This window comes from Oncorhynchus mykiss, chromosome 3 (assembly GCF_013265735.2).
Source record: "Oncorhynchus mykiss isolate Arlee chromosome 3, USDA_OmykA_1.1, whole genome shotgun sequence".
Taxonomy (NCBI): Eukaryota; Metazoa; Chordata; class Actinopteri; order Salmoniformes; family Salmonidae; genus Oncorhynchus; species Oncorhynchus mykiss.
In genome coordinates, this window is record NC_048567.1 from 68,125,326 (window position 1) to 68,149,586 (window position 24,261).

At 41.3% G+C, this 24,261-nt stretch overlaps 1 protein-coding gene across 3 annotated transcripts; it reads right to left on the minus strand.

The window, feature by feature from the left end:
• Positions 1-277: 277 nt before the first annotated feature.
• Positions 278-22,440, minus strand: nr1i2 (nuclear receptor subfamily 1, group I, member 2). Of its 3 annotated transcripts, none has more exons than XM_036963368.1 (9): positions 22,206-22,440; positions 19,273-19,445; positions 14,628-14,758; positions 11,603-11,769; positions 11,091-11,476; positions 10,861-11,006; positions 4,047-4,163; positions 3,296-3,401; positions 278-3,162 (listed from the first exon to the last, which is right to left on the minus strand). In XM_036963368.1, the coding sequence occupies exons 2-9, from the start codon at positions 19,437-19,439 to the stop codon at positions 3,015-3,017; spliced, it is 1,368 nt and encodes a 455-aa protein (XP_036819263.1). In that variant the 5' UTR covers positions 19,440-19,445; positions 22,206-22,440; the 3' UTR covers positions 278-3,014.
• Between the last annotated feature and the right edge of the window lie 1,821 nt (positions 22,441-24,261).

Genomic DNA, 24,261 nt, shown 5'->3' on the forward strand with positions numbered 1-24,261 from the left:
AGTATGTACAGTAGAACAGCAGGCTGTGACTAACAACACACTACAGTAGATGACTAGCCACATGAGGCCACAGCCCGTCCACTTCATCCAGCCACACAATCTACACCAGTATGTACAGTAGAACAGCAGGCTGTGACTAACAACACACTACAGTAGATGACTAGCCACATGAGGCCACAGCCCGTCCACTTCATCCAGCCACACAATCTACACCAGTATGTACAGTAGAACAGCAGGCTGTGACTAACAACACACTACAGTAGATGACTAGCCACATGAGGCCACAGCCCGTCCACTTCATCCAGCCACACAATCTACACCAGTGGTGAGCAATTAAGGGATTTCAAAATTCAGACGATTGCTTTCGGATCGATTTGTTCGTCAAAAGCCATTTGCGGGTCAGGAAAAAGGCAGTTATTTAAAAACGTATAGGTCCATTATAATTTCAACAGGTGTTCAAGAGTAGCCTGGAGTGTTTTTTTAACCCAAAATACTAATATTCCAAATGACTCAAACCTCCCGTGGGACAGACTGAATGGTCTCCGGCCCATTGTTGCCTGGCCCTGTTCTACATGGTTCTGTTATAGTCAAACTTAGATTCCTCTTTATCTGAGGGTTTGATAGAAGAGAGCACTTCAGCCTAACATCATTTAAATGTATAACTTTTATTTTAACATACAAAAGAGCTTAAAATAACTGTCCAGTGTTTCCAGATTTCTATGAAATATGACCTATAATTAATTACAATGAGTGAAATAGTTTTCTTTCCCAAAAATGGTAATTACTTACGTTAAAAAGCATATTTTCTGTGTTGGAATGGAGTGGGCGTATACCGGTCATTCAGAAAGTGCATGTGAGTAGACTGCTGATAATATAACATTTCAGCAGACATTTTAATCCAAAGCGACTTACAGTCAGTCATGCGTGCATACATTTTCCATATGGGTGGCCCCAGCGGGAATCAAACCCACAACCCTTGTAAACACCCATACTATTGACTGAGACACATAGGACCACCTCAAACAAACACTGTTTGAGATACAAGTTTGAGGTGGGGTGTTTGAAGTGTTTTTCTCCAATTTATGCTTTGTATAGGATGAGTCAACAACATTATTTGGGTATGACGCATGAGTTAACAGAATATGAACTTTTAAAAAGTGAGATTTTCAGTTGAGACATGCAAATGCATTCACCATTCTACTCAACTGTTTTCTGGATGAGTTACATACACATGCACAATCTTGTGTGTTTTTTTTTTTTTTTTTACAGATTATCATCCATTATCCAACCTGGTCGCAAAGCATTTCCTATTATTCTGTACGTAAATCTGAGACACTCCATTTAGTATGATATGTATTCATTTGTGGTTGTCCATCACCATTTTCGTATAATATGTTACAAATTAGAAAAACTTTAGCTGCGAATTTGCATGCTGTACAATATGTTACGAATTCTAGGTAGATGGCTAACGTTAGCTAGCTGGCTAATATTAGCTAGGCTAGGTGTTAGGGTTAAGTTTATGAGTTAGGTTAAAGGGTTAGGGGAAGGGTTAAGATTAGGGATAGGGGAAGGGTTAGCTAACATGCTAAGTAGTTGCATAGTAGCTAAAAAGTAGTAAGTAGTTGAAAGGTTGATAATTAGCTAAAATAGTCCGTGATGAGATTCGAACTCGCAACCTTTGGGTTACTAGACTTTTGCGATATACACCAATCACCCTACTTTTGTTTTTGCCTGAAGTATCCATCTGTCTTATGTAACCATACCAAATGTAACCTATCATACTCATTTGAGTGTCCCGTATTTCATTTTAATATGTTACATCTAGTCTACGAGACCAGGCTGCATTATCTGATGACGTCCATTGAAAAACTATTGTCTCAATCCATACATTTCAGACACCAAATCTTTGTGTGGCCGTACACTAATAGAAGGAGGAAAGCCTAAGGAATTGTAGACCTGAGCTCATGGAAGGTAGGACTAGTAGGTCAAAACAAAGTTCAAAGGTCATAACGTTCTAGCCATGGAGGTCCTGTGTGTCTACTAGTGTTACAGCACACAGAAATATACATATTTAAGGCAGAAAACACCAACGACAACCATGACCCAACGCTCACACAGCCAAACGCACGTCTGTACATGTCTAGAAAAAAACAACCAAACATTCACGTAACAAGGCAAAAACACAAATACACTAAAACACAGAATACAGGTACCTGCACCATTTGTAACGTTAACAATACATATAAGATGATGTATATCACATGTAGATTCTGATTGTACTGTTCTTTTCACCTGTGACATGTCTGTGATGAGGATAAATTGATATGTACAAGATTTATTTTGTCTCACACTTAAGGAGGCACTTGACCAGCTTTAGGAAATACAGCAGCCAAAGAGTGTTTTTCCCAGAAAACAAAATCACTCCTTAAACCTCTGTAGAACCATAGGGGACATCCCCTCGTTCAGTCCTGTATAAGATGATTTTGCATTAGTGCTTTAAACACAATTGTCTGAGTCTCTGACAATCTTTTTGCGTTGGCAATATGCATCATTGAATGATGAAAGAAAAAAACATACAAGCAAGCACACATTAAAAAACTACGTATAGCTCTTTTGATATATTTTGAATAAAATAAAATAAAAGCGACATTCTTGAGAGGGAAAATGATTCAATCACCCCATAGGCAGTTTTACATGTCTCTGTTGAAGCCTGTCACAATTATTTAGGCATCCGTTCTGTATATCGGGCTGAGGAAAGTGGATTAACCTGTCTGAAAGTGATTTAGGTCCTTTTCTCAATTACATACTCCTTCTCGCCTCCTTCTCAAAACCCATAGGAAGACAAGGTCGGAAGGGAGGGACCTCTGGCTCTTTCATCCAATGGGTTTTGAGAAGGAGTCGAGGAGAGAGGACACAAGGAGCATGTAATTGAGATTCTCCCTAGATGTCCTTGTTGAAACCTGACAGAAAGTGATTTAGGCATCCCTGCTGCTGCCTGTCTGGGTGTGTCTGTCTCAGGGGTCCTTGCTGACCACCTCTAGGATGAGTGGGTCAAATGAGTTGCCTGGCTGGATGTCCTGTATCTGCAGAACCTGTTTGGTATACTCCTCATTCATAGTCCTCATCTCCGTCAGACACGCCAGAATCTTAGGGTACAGCAGGCTGGGGGGACAGGGAGGACAGGGACAGGGGGACAAGAGAGACAGGGATATAGGGCCCAAGAGGTCACTATGAAGACAGTATTCCTAGGCACATTATCCAACGACAATGAAATTCAATATTTAGACAGACTCACTGTTTCTCAGGCTTGGCCCTCTTGGAGTCGATGTGGACCTTCAGCGCAATAGCCAGCTTCTCCTGCAGACTATCAATCACACCATGATTGATCACACCCGGACGATCTGCCAATCAGGACTCAACATTTTCAACCACATAAGCATTTGGGGAGCCAACTACCACTGTCTCACGAAGTCATTTAACACTAATTTCAACAGTCTTTCTTCAGAAGTGCAGATGTATTTAAAGGTCTAATGTAGCTGTTTTTATCTCAATATCAAATAATTTATTGGTAACAATTAAGGACCATACTGTAATTGTTTTGAAATGAATGGTCAAAAAGAAACACAAATAGCTTCTGGGTAAAGAGACATTTATCAAGCAGTACTTTTGCTAGGACTGTCTGGGAGTGGTCTGAGTGGGGAGGGGAAAACTGAAAACTAACTGTTATTGGCAGAAAGGTTTGGAATTCTTTCTTATTGGTCTATTAACTAATTTATTGCCTGGTGATGTCACCAGGCAGGCCAAAACTCCATCCCACCAAAACCAGCTGAACATTTCAGGCTATCTTCAAACAGCTCTTACACTATAAGGGCATTATCATCATTTTCACAATTTCACAGTATTATTCCAATCTCATAGTGTGGAAATATAAAACACAGGAATATCACGTTTTGACAGCACTGGGCCTTTAAATGTATTGAAAGCAGTAAAAATGAAGCAAAGTCAGAGCGTGGTATGGAGTCTGTGTGTGTGTGGCATAATGTTACCTGGAGAGAAGAGGGAGATGGCCTGCATGAGAACATACTCCACCTCCTGTAGCTGTAGGTTCCTCAGGGTGTAGTGGAACCGCATCAGAGGGTCCAACAGGTGGCGCTGAAACCCAGCTACAACAGAGAGGGGGATGAGGGGAGGGAGTAAGAGAGAGAGAGGGAGGGAGGGAGGGAAAAAAAGAGAGGAAGATATGGGAATGGGTGGGAGTGAGGAGGGTGAGAGAGGGGAGAGGGAAGAGAGATGCAGTATAGAGAATTGAGAGGGTGTTGTGTCTAAGGAGATAGAGAAAAGTGTGGGGGATGGGGTAAAAGGAAGAGACGAGAGAGAGACAGGGTGATGACTAGAGAGAGACAGGGTGATGACGAGAGAGAGACAGGGTGATGACGAGAGAGAGACAGGGTGATGACGAGAGAGAGACAGGGTGGAGACAGGGTGATGACGAGAGAGACAGGGTGATGACGAGAGAGAGACAGGGTGATGACTAGAGAGAGACAGGGTGATGACGAGAGAGAGACAGGGTGATGACTAGAGAGAGACAGGGTGATGACGAGAGAGAGACAGGGTGAGGACGAGAGAGACAGGGTGATGACTAGAGAGAGACAGGGTGATGACGAGAGAGAGACAGGGTGATGATGATCGTCTACAGTCATGTGATGTGATAAAGGAACTAAATAAATCTAATAACCCTCACCTACAGGGAAAACAACAGGGAACACTGTTTTATACCAACATCCTTTAACAGCTAGGTCAAGGACGAGTCTACACCGAACCATAGAAACATCCAGTAATAACAGCACAACACACTGGAATGAAAGTTGACCATTGTGTAACCTCACCAGGCTGTTCATCTACCTTGATTATATCTAACTTGACACTACTTATTTGATTACATGAGAAACCTTCATCACATTATCCTGACAGTATCCTTACTCTGACAGTTACAAGGGGTCACTGATTGGCCAATTATTTCCTTTCAAGTGGACACCACTTTCCAGATTGGAAAACATAAGATATCATACAGCTGCTCCTCCAGCTGGTTGTCAATGGCAACGGTAATAGGAAGGCTGGTGCCCTAATCACAGCATTCTATCTATAATGTAACAATGGTTCTTTTGACCAATCAGATCAGATATTTTGCAAATAATTGGGCAATATATCAGAATTTAGCTGCCTGTGTACACAGCCACAGAGACATAAACAAACAGATGGGCAACACCTGTTGAAATGGGAGGGGCTCATTAAGGTCCCCCAGGGCTTAGTGAAAAGAAAACATAAAGCTCTTATATTCTTATTACCAGCTTTTATTAGCGACGGCTGCTAGTCAGGTGAGTAACGATCTGGCTCCATGTAGCTTCGTCAGTTGTAGAGCTCAGAGACTAGTCTCTATTGAACAATGACTACCAGTGCTGGTAAACTGTGGCTTGGGTGGGCCAGTCAGCCTAATGATATACAACTGTAGACAGACAAAAATTTGATTCAAGTACAAGACATTGGGATTGAATCCACTTCAACGGAAAGCAGACACAGCAGAAGCTGTGAATGCCTGAGTCCAATTTGAGCTTCATCTAGTTACAACACTGGTTGGTAATAAGAACGGGTTTGGGCACATTCTGATTCGAACAGCAGCATTCATAGAAAGTATGTCAACTCTGTCATGCAACTGTCTGTCTCTCTGACCCCATTAGAATTACATCTGGTATTAACATACAGTTCATCCTGGGATCCATATGAACATATTCATATTCTGGATATAGTGCACAATGTGGCTTAGCCAACAGTAGTTCACTTTATAGGCAAAAGTGTGATTTGATTTTCCTTCTACAGTTACTATATCCTCACGATGTAGATTACAATGTGTGAAGAGCATTACTACTTTGTGTGTGTGTGTGATATATCAGCCCGATTAACCGGTGCCCCCGCACATTGGCATCCTGGACTGTTTGAATTGTGTCCCTCCCCCCGCCAACCTCTTTTACGCTGCTGCTACTCTCTGTTTATAATATGCATAGTCACTTTAACTATACATTCATGTACATATTACCTCAATTACCCCGACTAACTGGTGCCCCCGTACATTGACTCTGTACAGGTACAAACTGTATGCCGGGAGAACGCTACCTGCCTGAATGCATGGTGCAAACTGTAAAGTTTGGTGGAGGAGGAATAATGATATATGATATATATATACAGTGCCTTGCGAAAGTATTCGGCCCCCTTGAACTTTGCGCCCTTTTGCCACATTTCAGGCCTCAAACATAAAGATATAAAACTGTAATTTTTTTGTGAAGAATCAACAACAAGTGGGACACAATCATGAAGTGGAACGACATTTATTGGATATTTCAAACTTTTTTAACAAATCAAAAACTGAAAAATTGGGCTGCAAAATTATTCAGCCCCCTTAAGTTAATACTTTGTAGCGCCACCTTTTGCTGCGATTACAGCTGTAAGTCGCTTGGGGTATGTCTCTATCAGTTTTGCACATCGAGAGACTGAATTTTTTTCCCATTCCTCCTTGCAAAACAGCTCGAGCTCAGTGAGGTTGGATGGAGAGCATTTGTGAACAGCAGTTTTCAGTTCTTTCCACAGATTCTCAATTGGATTCAGGTCTGGACTTTGACTTGGCCATTCTAACACCTGGATATGTTTATTTTTGAACCATTCCATTGTAGATTTTGCTTTATGTTTTGGATCATTGTCTTGTTAGAAGACAAATCTCCGTCCCAGTCTCAGGTCTTTTGCAGACTCCATCAGGTTTTCTTCCAGAATGGTCCTGTATTTGGCTCCATCCATCTTCCCATCAATTTTAACCATCTTCCCTGTCCCTGCTGAAGAAAAGCAGGCCCAAACCATGATGCTGCCACCACCATGTTTGACAGTGGGGATGGTGTGTTCAGCTGTGTTGCTTTTACGCCAAACATAACGTTTTGCATTGTTGCCAAATAGTTCAATTTTGGTTTCATCTGACCAGAGCACCTTCTTCCACATGTTTGGTGTGTCTCCCAGGTGGCTTGTGGCAAACTTTAAACAGCACTTTTTATGGATATCTTTAAGAAATGGCTTTCTTCTTGCCACTCTTCCATAAAGGCCAGATTTGTGCAATATACGACTGATTGTTGTCCTATGGACAGAGTCTCCCACCTCAGGTGTAGATCTCTGCAGTTCATCCAGAGTGATCATGGGCCTCTTGGCTGCATCTCTGATCAGTCTTCTCCTTGTATGAGCTGAAAGTTTAGAGGGACGGCCAGGTCTTGGTAGATTTGCAGTGGTCTGATACTCCTTCCATTTCAATATTATCGCTTGCACGGTGCTCCTTGGGATGTTTAAAGCTTGGGAAATCTTTTTGTATCCAAATCCGGCTTTAAACTTCTTCACAACAGTATCTCGGACCTGCCTGGTGTGTTCCTTGTTCTTCATGATGCTCTCTGCGCTTTTAACGGACCTCTGAGACTATCACAGTGCAGGTGCATTTATACGGAGACTTGATTACACACAGGTGGATTGTATTTATCATCATTAGTCATTTAGGTCAACATTGGATCATTCAGAGATCCTCACTGAACTTCTGGAGAGAGTTTGCTGCACTGAAAGTAAAGGGGCTGAATAATTTTGCACGCCCAATTTTTCAGTTTTTGATTTGTTAAAAAAGTTTGAAATATCCAATAAATGTCGTTCCACTTCATGATTGTGTCCCACTTGTTGTTGATTCTTCACAAAAAAATGCAGTATATATATATATATATATATAAAATAGTTTTTCTGTAGCTGCATATAAAACAGGACTATGATAGCTATTACTTCCATAAACAAAATAGATTTGTTTCACCTGATTGGTCAGAATAATCCCTGTCCACCAGAGCTTGTGTTTTTCTCTGCTGCTTGCTCACAGAATTGTTTTTTACAACTACAAAACTATTGGCAGAGGTTAGTCGCTAAATTAGTGGCAAAACTCTGAGCACACAGATTTGACATCGGCAAATATAGTTTTGATTCGCAGAAAAATATTAAACAATCGCAAATTTAGTAAATTAATTGCATTCATTCTCAAATTATGTTGCATGCTTGCAAATCTTATTGAATTTATTCACATATCAACTTACATGTTTTCAAGTGTTGTATTTATTAACACATCAAGTTATGCGCTTGCAAGTGATGTTGCATTTATTCTCAAAATAAATGACAAAACTCATTATTCAGGTGCAACTCATATTTGACATTTACAAATCACACTTTACATGGTTGTAAACTTAAGTCACTATTTTACCTCCATCGTAGAATATGTTGTATGGCTGGCATTGTATTAGAGGGTGTTGAATTATTAGAATAAAAGTATAATAATCTATTTGAAAAAATAAATAATATGCATCTTGTGATCAGTTTTGTGCCTATATCTGGTGAGACCCAATCATTCTACCCCACAGCATTCTGCCTTACTGCACGTGGCATGTGATATGAACTTGTGGTTGTAACATGGCAATGTAATCCAATCACAATGCATACGTAGGATATACATTTGATGCATTTTACTGCCAGGTGCAGACACGAGGTGCACAGACAACGATCCAACCACAGGTGCTTGGTCTTTAAAGAAACAACTATTTCACCTTTATTTAATTAGGCAAGTCAGTTAATAACACATTCTTATTTTCAATGACGACCTAGGAATGGTGGGTTAACTGCCTTGTTCAGGGGCAGAACGACAGATCTTTACCTTGTCAGCTCTGGGATTCAATCTTGCAACCTTACGGTTAACTAGTCCAACGCTCTAGCCACCTGCCTTACTTTGCACTCCACGAGGAGCCTGCCTGTTACGCTAATGCAGTAAGAAGCCAAGGTAAGTTGCTAGCTAGCATTAAACTTATCTTATAAATAACAATCAATCACTAATAATCACTAGTTAACTACACATGGTTGATTATATTACTAGTTTATCTAGCGTGTCCTGCGCTGCATATAAGCGATGTGGTGCACATTTGCGAAAAAGGACTGTCGTTGCTCCAACATGCACCTAACCATAAACATCAATGCTTTTCTTAAAATCAATACACAAGTATATATTTTTAAACCTGCATATTTAGTTAATATTGCCTGCTAACATGATTTTAGTTGAACTGGTAAATTGTGTCACTTCTCTTGCAGCAGAGTCAGGGTATATGCAGCAGTTTGGGCCGCCTGGCTCGTTGCGAACTGTGTGAAGACCATTTCTTCCTAACAAAGACAGCCAACTTCGCCAAACGGGGGATGATTTAACAAAAGCGCATTTGCGAAAAAAGCATAATCGTTGCACAAATGTACCTAACCATAAACATCAATGCCTTTCTTAAAATCAATACACAGAAGTATATATTTTTAAACCTGCATATTTAGTTAAAAGAAATTCAGGTTAACAGGCAATATTAACCAGGTGAAATTGTGTCACTTCTCTTGCGTTCATTGCACGCAGAGTCAAGGTATATGCAACAGTTTGGGCCGCCTGGCTCGTTGCGAACTAATTTGCCAGAATTTTACGTAATTATGACATAACATTGAAGGTTGTGCAATGTAACAAGACTATTTAGACTTATGGATGCCACCCGTTAGATAAAATACGGAACAGTTCCATATTTCACTGAAAGAATAAACGTTTTGTTTTCGAGATGATAGTTTCTGGATTCGACCATATTAATGACCTAAGGCTCGTATTTCTGTGTGTTATTATGTTATAACTAAGTCTATGATTTGATAGAGCAGTCTGACTGAGCGGTGGTAGGCACCAGCAGACTCGTAAGCATTCATTCAAACAGCACTTTTGTGCGTTTTGCCAGCAGCTCTTCGTTGTGCTTCAAGCATTGCGCTGTTTATGACTTCAAGTCTATCAACTCCCGAGATGAGGCTGGTGTAACCAATGTGAAATGGCTGGCTAGTTAGCGGGATGCGCGCTAATAGCGTTTCAAACGTCACTCGCTCTAAGACTTGGAGTAGTTGTTCCCCTTGCTCTGCATGGATAACGCTGCTTCGATGGTGGCTACCTGGCTGCTCCCAGGGAGGGGCGAGGAGAGGGACGGAGGCTATACTGTTACACTGGCAATACTAAAGTGCCTATAAGAACATTCAATAGTCAAAGGTATATGAAATACAAATCGTATAGAGAGAAATAGTCCTATAATTCCTATAATAACTACAACCTAAAACTTCTTACCTGAATATTGAAGACTCGTGTTAAAAGGAACCACCAGCTTTCATATGTTCTCATGTTCTGAGCAAGGAACCTAAACGTTAGCTTTCTTACATGGCACATATTGCACTTTTACGTTCTCCTCCAACACTTTGTTTTTGCATTATTTAAACCAAATTGAACATGTTTCATTATTTATTTGAGGCTAAATTGATTTTATTGATGCATTATACTGTATTAAGTTAAAATAAGTGTTCATTCAGTATTGTTGTAATTGTCATTATTACAAATAATCGGCTTTTTTGGTCCTCCAATAATCGGTATTGGCGTTGAAAAATCATAATCGGTCGACCTCTACCAGAGATAACTAAACCTGCTGACACACCTCCCTCTCCCTCTCCTCCAACTCCCACCAGAGATAACTAAACCTGCTGACACACCTCCCTCTCCTCCACCTCCTCTATTCTCCTCGTACCTGCATATCCACCATATCCACCTCTCCTCCTCCTTCTAGTTAGAGAGGTTCCCCTCTCAGCCATGAACTGTGTGACTAGTTTATAATGGGCCTTCAATGCAGGACATTCTACCACTTGGGGCTCCGTATTCAGCATGGCTATGTATGTAGGTTTGGCTATGTAGTATGAAGGTTCACTCACCCCGGACAGCGTCGTCCATGCAGTATGTCAGGGGACCACACTCCCAGATGCCCGTCTTGACATTGAACATCATGTTGAAGCGGATCTGCATCATCTCAAACATGGCCCCCTTCAACAGAGAGATCTGGTCGTCTATGGCCAGGGCCCTGTCAGACACACCCACACACACTCACAGGTAAGAGAGCGATAGAGAGAAGGGGGGACATACACAAATATGCAAACACACACACCTGAAGGAGGGGAGTCCTTTGGCAAAGTTGATGATGTTTTGGATCATGTAGGTGGTGAGGTCAGCTATGTGGGGCAGAGTGGTGAAAACCGTATTCTTCCCCCCATCACTCCTGTCCTCCTTCTTCTCCTTCTCCTCCTCCTTCTTCTCCTCCATGTTGGTGGTAAGGTCAGCTACATCGGGCAGAGTGGTGAAAACCGTATTCTTCCCTCCACTCCTGTCTTCCTTCTCCTCATCCTCCAAAGAACAGGAGGAAGAGGAGAAGCTGGTGGAGGTGGATGTGGAGTAAGATGATGACAAGTTATCCATTCTTCTAGTCTGTTTTACACTTTGCTCACTGGCAGTCTGGTTCCACACAGACATGGGGTTGAGGTCTCTGTCGATGGGCTGAAACAGACACAAACTAAATCAGATATCATCCACCCAATATGCAACACAGGACACAAAACACAAATGCACGGACACACACACACACACACACACAAACACACACACACACACACACACACACACCCTGAACTGGAAGTGGGAAAAGGTGATGTCGAAGGTCTTTTCATGGGCGTTGAACAGTTCCTGTATGACAGCTTCCTGTTGTGGCGAGAGGACCGGGGGCTCTTCAACCATCCTGTTCCTCCTGATCTGACTCCTCCTCTTCTCCACAGCCTCCTTTGACATGATCACTATGGCAACAGAGACAAACGCTTTGCCACCACGGCAGACCTGGGTTCAAATACTATTTCAATTACTTTTACCTACATTTTTAAGTTCGAAGAAGTGTAATATATTGTTATACTGAGTATATAAAAAACATTAAGAACACCTGCTCTTTCCATGACATAGACTGAGTGAATAGACCAGGTGAATCCAGGTGAAAGCTATGATCTTGTCACGCCCTGATTGCTTTGTATGTTTCTATTTTTAGTTTTGTTATGGTGTGATGTGGGTGGGTATTCTATGTTGTAGGTCTAGGTTTTCTTTTTCTATGTGTTTGGCCTGGTATGGTTCTCAATCAGAGGCAGCTCTCTATCGTTGTCTCTGATTGAGAGCCATACTTAGGTAGCCTGTTTTCCCATTTTGGTTGTGGGTGATTGTTTTCTGTCTCTGTCTCTGTACCAGACAGGACTGTTTCATTTGTTCCGTTTGTTATTTTTGTTCTAGTGTTCAGTGTATTAAAAGATCATGAACACGTACCACGCTGCACCTTGGTCCTCTCCGTCTTCCACCTACGACGATCGTTACAGAACTACCCACCACCAAAGGACCAAGCAGCGTGGTAAGGAGGAGAAGCGCTATAAGGTGGGATGGACATGGGAGGACATTCTGGACGGCAAGGGTTGCTACACATGGGAGGAGATCCTGGCTGGAAGGGATCGCCTCCCATGGGAACAGGTGGAGGCAGCCAGGAGAGCGGAGGCAGCAGGAGAGGTGAACCAGCGGTACAGGGAAACACGGCTGGCAAGGAAGCCCGAGAGGCAGCCCCAAAAATGTATTGGGGGAGGCACACAGGAAGTGTGGCTAAGTCAGGTAGGAGACCTGAGCCAACTCCCCGTGCTTACCGTGGAGAGAGGTTGACCGGGCAGGCACCATGTTATGCGGTGAGGCGCACGGTATCCCCAGTGCGCATGCATAGCCCGGTGCGCTACATCGTACGCTACACCGGTGCGCTACATAGCTCCTCGTATCAGCCGGGCTAGAGTGGGCATCGAGCCAGGAGGAATGAAGCCGGCTCAGCGCATCTGGTCTCCAGTGCGTCTCCTCTGCCCGGGTTATATGGCACCAGCCCTACGCACGGTGTCCCCGGTTCGCCAGCACAGCCCAGTGCGGTCTGTTCCTCCCCGCCGCACTTGCCGGGCTACAGGGGGTATCCAGCCAAGACAGGTTGTGCAGGCTCGGTGCTCAAGACCTCCAGTGCGCCTCCACAGGCCGGTCCATCCGGTGCCTCCTCCACGCATCAGGCCTCCTGTGGCAGCCCCACACACCAGTCAATCTCTCCGTCTCCTCCCTCCAGAGTCTCCCGCCTGTCGGGCGCTTCCAGAGTCTCCCGCCTGTCGGGCGCCTCCAGAGTCTCCCGCCTGTCGGGCGCCGCCATAGTCTCCCGCCTGTCGGGCGCCGCCATAGTCTCCCGCCTGTCGGGAGCCGCCATAGTCTCCCGCCTGTCCGGCGCCGCCAGAGTCGCCCGCCTGTCCGGTGCCGCCAGAGTCTCCCGTCTATTCGGGGAATGCTGCAAGGGTCCCCAGTCCTAGGTCAGCGGCGAGGGTCGCCGCTCCAAAGGCGCCACTTAAGTGGGCCAAGACTATGGTGGAGTGGGGTCCACGTCCAGCGCCAGAGCCGCCACCGCGGACAGATGCCCACCCAGACCCTCCCCTATGGGTTTAGGTTTTGCGGCCGGTGTCTGCACCTTTGGGGGGAGGGGGGGTACTGTCACGCCCTGACTGTAGATTGCTTTGTATGTTTCTATTTTTAGTTTGGTCAAGGTGTGATGTGGGTGGGTATTCTATGTTGTAGGTCTAGGTTTTCTTTTTCTATGTGTTTGGCCTGGTATGGTTCTCAATCAGAGGCAGCTGTCTATCATTGTCTCTGATTGAGAGCCATACTTAGGTAGCCTGTTTTCCCATTTTGGCTGTGGGTGATTGTTTTCTGTCTCTATCTCTGTACCGGACAGGACTGTATCGTTTGTTATTTTTGTTCTAGTGTTCAGTGTATTAAAAGATCATGAACAAGTACCACGCTGCACCTTCGTCCTCTCCTTCTTCCAACTACGACGATCGTTACAGATCTCTTATTGATGTCACTTGTTAAATCCGCTTCAAATCAGTGTAGAAGGGGAGGAGACAGGTTATAAAAGGATTGACAATTGCGACATGGATTGTGTATGTATGCCATACAGAGAGTGATTGGGCAAGACACAAAATGTAAAAGCCATTGAACAGGGTATGGTAGTAGATGCCAGGCACACCGGTTTCTGTCAAGAACTTCAAGGCTGCTGGGTTTTTCAAGCTCAACAGTTTCCCGTGTGTATAAAGATTGGTCCACCACCTCAAATGGACATAGAGCCAACTTGCCACAACTGTGGGAATCATTGGAGTCAACATGGGCCAGGATCCCTATGGAACGCTTTCGACACCTTGTAGAGTCCACGCCCGACAAATTGACGCTGTTCTGAGGACAAAATATTAGGAAGGTGTTCCTAAAGTTGTGTACACACAGTATATATGGAAATACACTTGGAATGTATTTGAACACAAATATTGAAATACTCCATCCATTTGAACCCTGGTCTGATTGGTCTTAGGTCTTAGAAAATATTTTCAAATAGCAGCCTATTTATAGGAAATTATTAGAAAATACGTTCAAATACTTGTAGTAGAAGTAGTTGATTCAGCATCGCATTATTTGAAAATACTCAAATACAAAGAATACGAGTATTTAAATAACACGTATTTGAACCCAGGTCTGCATGTCACTACAGAAAGATTAAAAAGCCAACGGTAACCCAGTGTATGGGCGTAAGTGTGTTCGTGTTAGTGTGTGAACTCACACTCTTTCAGCATGCCTATGGACTGGCATTTGTGGAGTCGACAGGCCTGGCACTGGCGGCGGTTGTTCTTGGTGATGACACAGACACCCTGCCGCGGGCAGCAGAACTTAGTGGGGTGCTTCATGGCACGCCTGGCACAACATCAGAGGCACATGATACACATACTATAAATATACTGTAAATATACTAAATATACTATACTGTATGTGGAAGAGGTGAGTTTCAGCCACAGATTTAAACATAATTGCTATCAGGTTTCAGGTATGACCCAGATGCAGACAGTGTTGAAGAAACAACCGTTTATTTCTAGTACAGGGTCAGGCAAACGACAGGTCAAAGGCAGGCAGAGGTCAGTAATCCAGAGAAGGTGCAAAAGGTCCAGAAAGGCAGGCAGTCTCAAGGTCAGGACAGGCAGAACAGTCAAAACCGGGAAGGACTAGAAAACAGGCGCAGGGGAACAAACTCTGGTAGGTTTTACAAAATGAACTGGCAACTGACAAACAGAGAACACAGGTGTAAATACACAGGGGATAATGGGGAAGATGAGCGACACCTGGAGGAGGGTGGAGACAAGCACAAAGACAGCTGAAACAGATCAGGGTGTGACAATTACATGGATTCAGTTATTATCTTAACTATGCTTTTTAAGAAAATACATGTGCGTGCGTGTTTATAAGAGAGAGATCGTGTGTGTGTGTGTTTTAATGAGCTAATTTGACGTCTGCTTATCTTCAACGCCAATGGATACCACTGATAGACATGCCTATGTACCGCTAAAGGGGAGTACTTGGAGTACTTGGAGCATACAGAATACAGAGCTCAGATAGCCAGCCCATAGAGAGTCTCAAACAAGCAACACTGCCCAGCAACAAAAAGCAATCAAGTCAACCAGCAACAAAGAGAGTATATATGGAGTGAGTCAGAGTAGTATACAGATCCAAATGTGGAAAATGCAAGGAAATGCAAAGGCACAGAGAAGGTTTAAAGGTGCACTATGCAGAAATCGCTCCGCCATTTCTCGGTTGTTAGAATTCTAGTAGTATGCCTAATTTCAGTTTATGTGACAAAACAAGCAAGTATAGTGTAGAGAATCACTGTACCATCTAAACCGCTGTGAAATATATTTTACATAACCCAAAATATTGTATTTTGAGCTATTTGAAGTTGTTGTACAAAACCAAAAGTAAAGGTGCAAAAACCAAACATTTTAACAACATCTTAGACTTGCTTTCGATGAGAATGACAGATCTATAACTCAAATTTCTATGTGAATTTTGTCAGGTCGCCCAAAAAGTTACATACAGTGCCTTGCGAAAGTATTCGGCCCCCTTGAACTTTGCGACCTTTTGCCTCATTTCAGGCTTCAAACATAAAAATATTAAACTGTATTTTTTTTGTGAAGAATCAACAACAAGTGGGACACAATCATGAAGTGGAACGACATTTATTGGATATTTCAAACTTTTTTAACAAATCAAAAACTGAAAAATTGGGCGTGCAAAATTATTCAGCCCCTTTACTTTCAGTGCAGCAAACTCTCTCCAGAAGTTCAGTGAGGATCTCTGAATGATCCAATGTTGACCTAAATGACTAATGATGATAAATACAATCCACCTGTGTGTAATCAGGTCTCTGTATAAATGCACCTGCACTGTGATAGTCTCAGAGGTCCGTTAAAAGCGCAGAGAGCATCATGAAGAACAAGGAACACACCAGGCAGGTCCGAGATACTGTTGTGAAGAAGTTTAAAGCCGGATTTGGATACAAAAAGATTTCCCAAGCTTTAAACATCCCAAGGAGCACTGTGCAAGCGATAATATTGAAATGGAAGGAGTATCAGAGCACTGCAAATCTACCAAGACCTGGCCGTCCCTCTAAACTTTCAGCTCATACAAGGAGAAGACTGATCAGAGATGCAGCCAAGAGGCCCATGATCACTCTGGATGAACTGCAGAGATCTACACCTGAGGTGGGAGACTCTGTCCATAGGACAACAATCAGTCGTATATTGCACAAATCTGGCCTTTATGGAAGAGTGGCAAGAAGAAAGCCATTTCTTAAAGATATCCATAAAAAGTGTCGGTTAAAGTTTGCCACAAGCCACCTGAGAGACACACCAAACATGTGGAAGAAGGTGCTCTGGTCAGATGAAACCAAAATTGAACTTTTTGGCAACAATACAAAACGTTATGTTTGGCGTAAAAGCAACACAGCTGAACACACCATCCCCACTGTCAAACATGGTGGTGGCAGCATCATGGTTTGGGCCTGCTTTTCTTCAGCAGGGACAGGGAAGATGGTTAAAATTGATGGGAAGATGGATGGAGCCAAATACAGGACCATTCTGGAAGAAAACCTGATGGAGTCTGCAAAAGACCTGAGACTGGGACGGAGATTTGTCTTCTAACAAGACAATGATCCAAAACATAAAGCAAAATCTACAATGGAATGGTTCAAAAATAAACATATCCAGGTGTTAGAATGGCCAAGTCAAAGTCCAGACCTGAATCCAATCGAGAATCTGTGGAAAGAACTGAAAACTGCTGTTCACAAATGCTCTCCATCCAACCTCACTGAGCTCGAGCTGTTTTGCAAGGAGGAATGGGAAAAAATTTCAGTCTCTCGATGTGCAAAACTGATAGAGACATACCCCAAGCGACTTACAGCTGTAATCGCAGCAAAAGGTGGCGCTACAAAGTATTAACTTAACCTCTTAGAGCTCTAGGGGCGCTATTTCATTTTTGGATAAAAAACGTTCCCGTTTTAAGCGCGATATTTTGTCACGAAAAGATGCTCGACTATGCATATTCTTGACAGTTTTGGAAAGAAAACACTCTGAAGTTTCAGAATCTGCAAAGATTTTGTCTGTAAGTGCCCCAGAACTCATTCTACAGGCGAAACCAAGATGATGCATCACCCAGGAATTAGCAGAATTTCTGAAGCTCTGTTTTCCATTCTCTCCTTATATGGCTGTGATTGCGCAACGAATGAGCCTACACTTTCTGTCGTTCGCCCAAGGTCTTAGCAGCATTGTGACGTATTTGTAGGCATATCATTGGAAGATTGGCCATAAGAGACTACATTTTCCAGAGGTCCGCCCGGTGTCCTTTGTCTAAATTTGTGCGTAATCTTCAGGTGCAGGCATTTTCTCCTGGGATTCAGGAGAGAAACCATGTTTCCAAGAACGATGTATCAATGAAGAGATATGTGAAAAACACCTTGAGGATTGATTCTAAACAACGTCTGCCATGTTTTCAGTCGATATTATGGAGTTAATTTGGAAAAAAGTTTGCGTTTTGAGGACTGAATTTATGGATTTTTTTTGGTAGCCAAATGTGATGTATAAAACGGAGCTATTTCTAATACACAAGGAATCTTTTTGGAAAAACTGAGCATCTGCTATCTAACTGAGAGTATCCTCATTGAAAACATCAGAAGTTCTTCAAAGGTAAATGATTTTATTTGAAGGCTTTTATGTTTTTGTTAATGTTGCGTGCTGGATGCTAACGCTAATGCTAACGCTAAATGCTAACGCGAAATGCTAACTCTAGCTAGCTACTTTTACACAAATGATTGTTTTCCTATGGTTGAGAAGCATATTTTGAAAATCTGAGATGACAGTGTTGTTTACAAAAGGCTAAGCTTGAGAGATGGCATATTTATTTCATTTCATTTGCGATTTTCATAAATAGTTAACGTTGTGTTATGCTAATGAGCTTGCTGATAGATTTACACAATCCTGGATACAGGGGTTTTTTCATAGCTAAACGTGACGCAGAAAACGGAGCGATTTGTCCTAAACAAATAATCTTTCAGGAAAAACTGAACATTTGCTATCTGAGAGTCTCCTCAATGAAAACATCTGAAGTTCTTCAAAGGTAAATGATTTTTTTGAATGCTTTTCTGTTTTTTTGTGTAAATGTTGCCAGCTGAATGCTAATGCTAAATGCTACGTTAGCCATCAATACTGTTACACAAATGATTGTTTTGCAATGGTTGAGAAGCATATTTTGAAAATCTGAGATGACAGTGTTGTTAACAAAAGGCTAAGCTTGAGAGCTAGCATATTTATTTCATTTGATTTGCGATTTTCATGAATAGTTAACGTTGCGTTATGGTAATGAGCTTGAGTCTGTATTCACGAACCCGGATCCGGGATGGGGAGATCAGAAAGGTTAAGGGGGCTGAATAATTTTGCACGCCCAATTTTTCAGTTTTTGATTTGTTAAAAAAGTTTGAAATATCCAATAAATGTCGTTCCACTTCATGATTGTGTCCCACTTGTTGTTGATTCTTCACAAAAAAATACAGTTTTATATCTTTATGTTTGAAGCCTGAAATGTGGCAAAAGGTTGCAAAGTTCAAGGGGGCCGAATACTTTCGCAAGGCACTGTTTTGCAGAGCTCTAAAAGTTTGTAATTTCCACTTTAAAATGTCAGACTAGATTTGCCCAAATGAAAACTATATCAACCATTAATTATATTCCACATAATTCAGGAGATGTATCTACTGCTCTCACCTGTGAAAACCTATTGGCCACAATGTATTAACCACTTGATTTGTAAAACACAAATGTTCTCAAACACTCAGTTCCTTGTTTATGCTAACACAGTAATGAATTATTGAGTGTGTGTGTTTCACTTACCTGAAGAATCCCTTGCAGCCCTCACATGTCATGGCGTTGAAGTGATAGCCTGTAGCCCGATCTCCACACACCTGACACACCTTGGGCTCCCCATCATCTTCCTCCTCCTCTTCCTCCTCTGCAGAGGTCTGGGAAGCGGGCCAGTCGCTGAGGTTCTCCTTACTCATTCTGACCTGAGGGAGGTGTTATAACAGAGCCCGCAGCAATGGTACTAATGACAATGGAATAGATTTGATACACTACTGCTAATAAATCCTATCCAATCTATTCCAATTAGACCAATATTCAATTTCAGGTAAACATGGGCCAAAATTCACCCAACTTATTGTGGGAAGCTTGTGGAAGGCTACCCGAAATGTTTAACCCAAGTTAAACAATGTAAAGGCAATGCTACCAAATACTAATTGTGTATGTAGACTTCTGACCCACTTCTGACCCAGTTCTCTTCCTTCTCAATCTCTCTCATAGTTGTTGTCCGAAGGACAGAGAGCTCCAATGCCAGGCAAAATTAAGAGCTGGAGAGATGGAGAAGAACTCTCACTCTTTGCATGAGAGTACCTATATGTTGCACCACGGATGACTCTCTGACACAGAATTATTTTATTGCTTTGTAACAAAACTGTAATAGCAATATATTAGGGAATGTAATGACATTTAATTGATATTGTGTAATAACCTGAGGTTGATGACATTATGTTTGTGAGTGAGTGAGTGAGTGAGTGAGTGAGTGAGTGAGTGAGTGAGTGAGTGAGTGAGTGAGAGAAACAGAGCTTGAAGTGGGGTACACCTGGTTTCAGAGTATTTTGTATTATTCAGTATGTAAATCCAATGTGTTACATTTTGTATGGTATCGTTGGGTTCTTAGAATAGGAAATATACTTATTCATGTCACTGAGGGAGAGAGGGTAATGTATAACATTTCATTATGTCAGGATATGTCACTGAGGGAGAGAGGGTAATGTATAACGTTTCATTATGTCAGGATATGTCACTGAGGGAGAGAGGGTAATGTATAACGTTTCATTATGTCAGGATATGTCACTGAGGGAGAGAGGGTAATGTATAATGTTTCATTATGTCAGGATATGTCACTGAGGGAGAGAGGGTAATGTATAATGTTTCATTATGTCAGGATATGTCACTGAGGGAGAGAGGGTAATGTATAATGTTTCATTATGTCAGGATATGTCACTGAGGGAGAGAGGGTAATGTATAATGTTTCATTATGTCCGGATATGTCACTGAGGGAGAGAGGGTAATGTATAATGTTTCATTATGTCAGGATATGTCACTGAGGGAGAGAGGGTAATGTATAATGTTTCATTATGTCAGGATATGTCACTGAGGGAGAGAGGGTAATGTATAACGTTTCATTATGTCAGGATATGTCACTGAGGGAGAGAGGGTAATGTATAACGTTTCATTATGTCAGGATATGTCACTGAGGGAGAGAGGGTAATGTATAACGTTTCATTATGTCAGGATATGTCACTGAGGGAGAGAGGGTAATGTATAACGTTTAATTATGTCAGGATATGTCACTGAGGGAGAGAGGGTAATGTATAACGTTTCATTATGTCAGGATATGTCACTGAGGGAGAGAGGGTAATGTATAATGTTTCATTATGTCAGGATATGTCACTGAGGGAGAGAGGGTAATGTATAACGTTTCATTATGTCAGGATATGTCACTGAGGGAGAGAGGGTAATGTATAACGTTTAATTATGTCAGGATATGTCACTGAGGGAGAGAGGGTAATGTATAACGTTTCATTATGTCAGGATATGTCACTGAGGGAGAGAGGGTAATGTATAATGTTTCATTATGTCAGGATATGTCACTGAGGGAGAGAGGGTAATGTATAATGTTTCATTATGCCTAGCAATCCACCTCGAACAACCACCCACCTTGAACAACCATACATTTTACATTAAGTAACCATCTGTCTTACGTAACCATGCCAAACGTAACATATCATACTAATTTGGGTATTGAGGATTTAAATGTACTATGTTACGTCTAGTCTATGAGACCAGGCTGGTGGGGGTGGTCTGCTCAAGACCTGCTGCCAATCACAACCCTTTTAGTGCCTTTGTTTAATGTACTTTAATTACATAGTACCATTACCAACACATTATGGGGACATGTCACTCAAAGAGTGTAATTTAACTTTCACTGGTTCTCTACTTGGCCTTCAGTGCTCTCCCTATCTAGGACTTCATTCATGTTGAAAAATGTCAGTGTGCCACCTTGTGATATGATTCAAATTACATGTAGACAGGAAATAAATTAGTGTTCTGAATAACAGCACACACAGAGGGAGAGAGAGAGAACAGCAACTGGAATCTGGACTCGTAATCCAGGTCCTACCATTGTGAGAATAACAATGGTATAACTATGACACAATTGCCACACACACAGATACAAAAACACAGACAAAACACATGTGCGTACACACACACTTCTATGCAAACGCTCGGGTCCAAAGTTCTGTGTAAACTTTTGAAACAGTTCTCTGAACAGAGACAAGCAGGTGGTTTAGCAGCCTACGGTACTTTGGCATGAACACTGATTGCAGTGACACAAAATGGTCCACTTCACAAACGTAGCAATAGCCAAAAATTGCATTTTACCAGTGAATGAATGTTGCAAAAAATATGACAATTATTACTGCAGCCGTGAGCGATCCAAGCTGTGAATTTCACTACAAAGTATCCTGTGTATACACGGAGTAGAGCACGAGCCTATCCTACGGTTTTTCTTTTTAGAGGCAACATAAAGCATGAACGACTGATTTACTTACAAAGACATTACAGCACTAATATCATAATCCCCGGGTCTTGGAAGGCGACTTCCCGTGGGCCATGACTACTTTGAAGAAAACATTGTAGCTGCGACTTTCAAGTGAAAGTGTTTATCAAGAATCACTCACTGAGAAGCGCACTCCTCCACACCAAAGATCCCCTCGTCTCCACGCTCCCACTCACTTCCTGGTTACGCTCTAGGTTGAAGATGACAATAATAATATTTTTTAAACCTAAGTTTAATTGACATTAACGCCTCAAAAGTTGAATACAACAAAAGCACTGTATTAGTAATTCAGGTTTATTAGTTACGCTGTCTACAGTATCAAGGCTAAATGCCGAGCTCTCTCAACATGAGACGGACTGATTTCTCAGCCAATGGCCTATCCACATGCAGGCTTTCCCACACATTATACTCGTGATAGGAGGATGACGTGTTGTACATATGTAGGATCACCCTGTTGCAGGAGAAATTTCCTGCAAAACAGGACATTTTAAAACCTGTAGTGTATTTAAAGTTTAATAGTCTTCTGAAGATTGTAATTTCCACTTTGAAATTTCAGTCTTGATTTTCATTCACCCCTACAAACAAGTCCATTAATTATAATCCACATAATATTTCACATTTCCTTTTTTGCAGGATTAAATCCCTGCTGTAGCAAACTGGCTCGAATTAAGATCCTACATCTGTAGTAGCCTGTAATAGTAATTGTAGTAACACGACCTATATAAGAAAGATCGTAAACCTACTCAACCATAGACCCATGAAATCTCAGAATGTATAGAATTCGAATCAATTCACTTCAATTTCAAGCACAGCACGAGGAAAACAAGCCAACCCCAATGATCTGCTGAGCTGCCTGGAGGTTATTTAAAAACATGTTTTATTAATTATTATTATTCATAATAATCATCAACATCAAACGTCTAACAAAACTAAACACAGGTATAAACATAAACATAAAATACTAAATACATATATATATATATATATATATATATATATATATATATTAATAATAATAATGTATTATATTAATAATAATAATAAATAAATACAATTTGGTTGCAATTGTATTCACTCTGAAAAAATCTCCTTAATGATTTAGGAAGATGTTATTCTTAGTGTTATTCATTCATAATGTCTCAACAAGATGATTAAATGCAATCAAAAATACTTTTAATATTGGTATGGAATTATGGAATTGTTGTTTGTGTATAAAGTTTTTGGCAACAAGAAATAAAAACATTTACAATAATTTCAATGGTCTTGTTATCATTGCAATAGTAACATACTATTATACTATATCCTTCATGTCAAAAACATGGGTAGTGTTCAAAATGGTAAATAAGTATTCTGCAAGGTTTTCCCAAATTTCTAACACAAATGTACTTTCATAGATCAAGTGAGTCAGATTTTCACATTTTTCACAAAAAACGCAGATATCATCAATAGCCACAAATTTGGACAACAGAATTATATGGATAAATCTTATGTAGAATTTTAAAGTGCACTTCCTTCAATTTGTTAGGTATACAATATTTATAAGGCACTAATTAACACAGTTTTTTTCCAAACAATGTTAGGAATAAGCAAGTTCCAGAAAAAATTTCCTCTAATTAAAGTTGGTACCGTGAATGGAAAATTTGTGTTATGTATTTATTACAACAAGATTTCTCAAGTAAGCCCACGCCTCCCAAACTGAGTTCTGGATAAGCTCTGTGAACATCACCAAAGCTGTAGTTAGACCACTGGGAATGGCTTTGATCACAGAAATAAACTCTCTTAAAGTTATTGGAAACTCATTCAATGTAAAAAAAAATGTTCAAATTCAAGAATATTACTCCTGTTGTCAAAAACATCAAGAACAAAGTGAATATTCCTCTCATGCCAGCTGGGGTAGAACAATGACTGATTCCTTACAATTATGTCTGAATTATTCCACAAAAGAGCTTTATGTGGGGGACAATTGTACAGGAAACATATTTTTCTGGACAATTAAAGCTTGTTGGTGAAACCAGGCCAATTTAGCTGGTGATCTTTCAGGAATATAATTACATTGCAGTAAAAACTGAAGACCTCCCAACTTACAAAGTTTGGAATGAAATACAAATTGATTCTGTATTGACCAAACATCTTTTCAACCAATTGATCTTGAAAGTGTTATTTATGTCAACAAAATC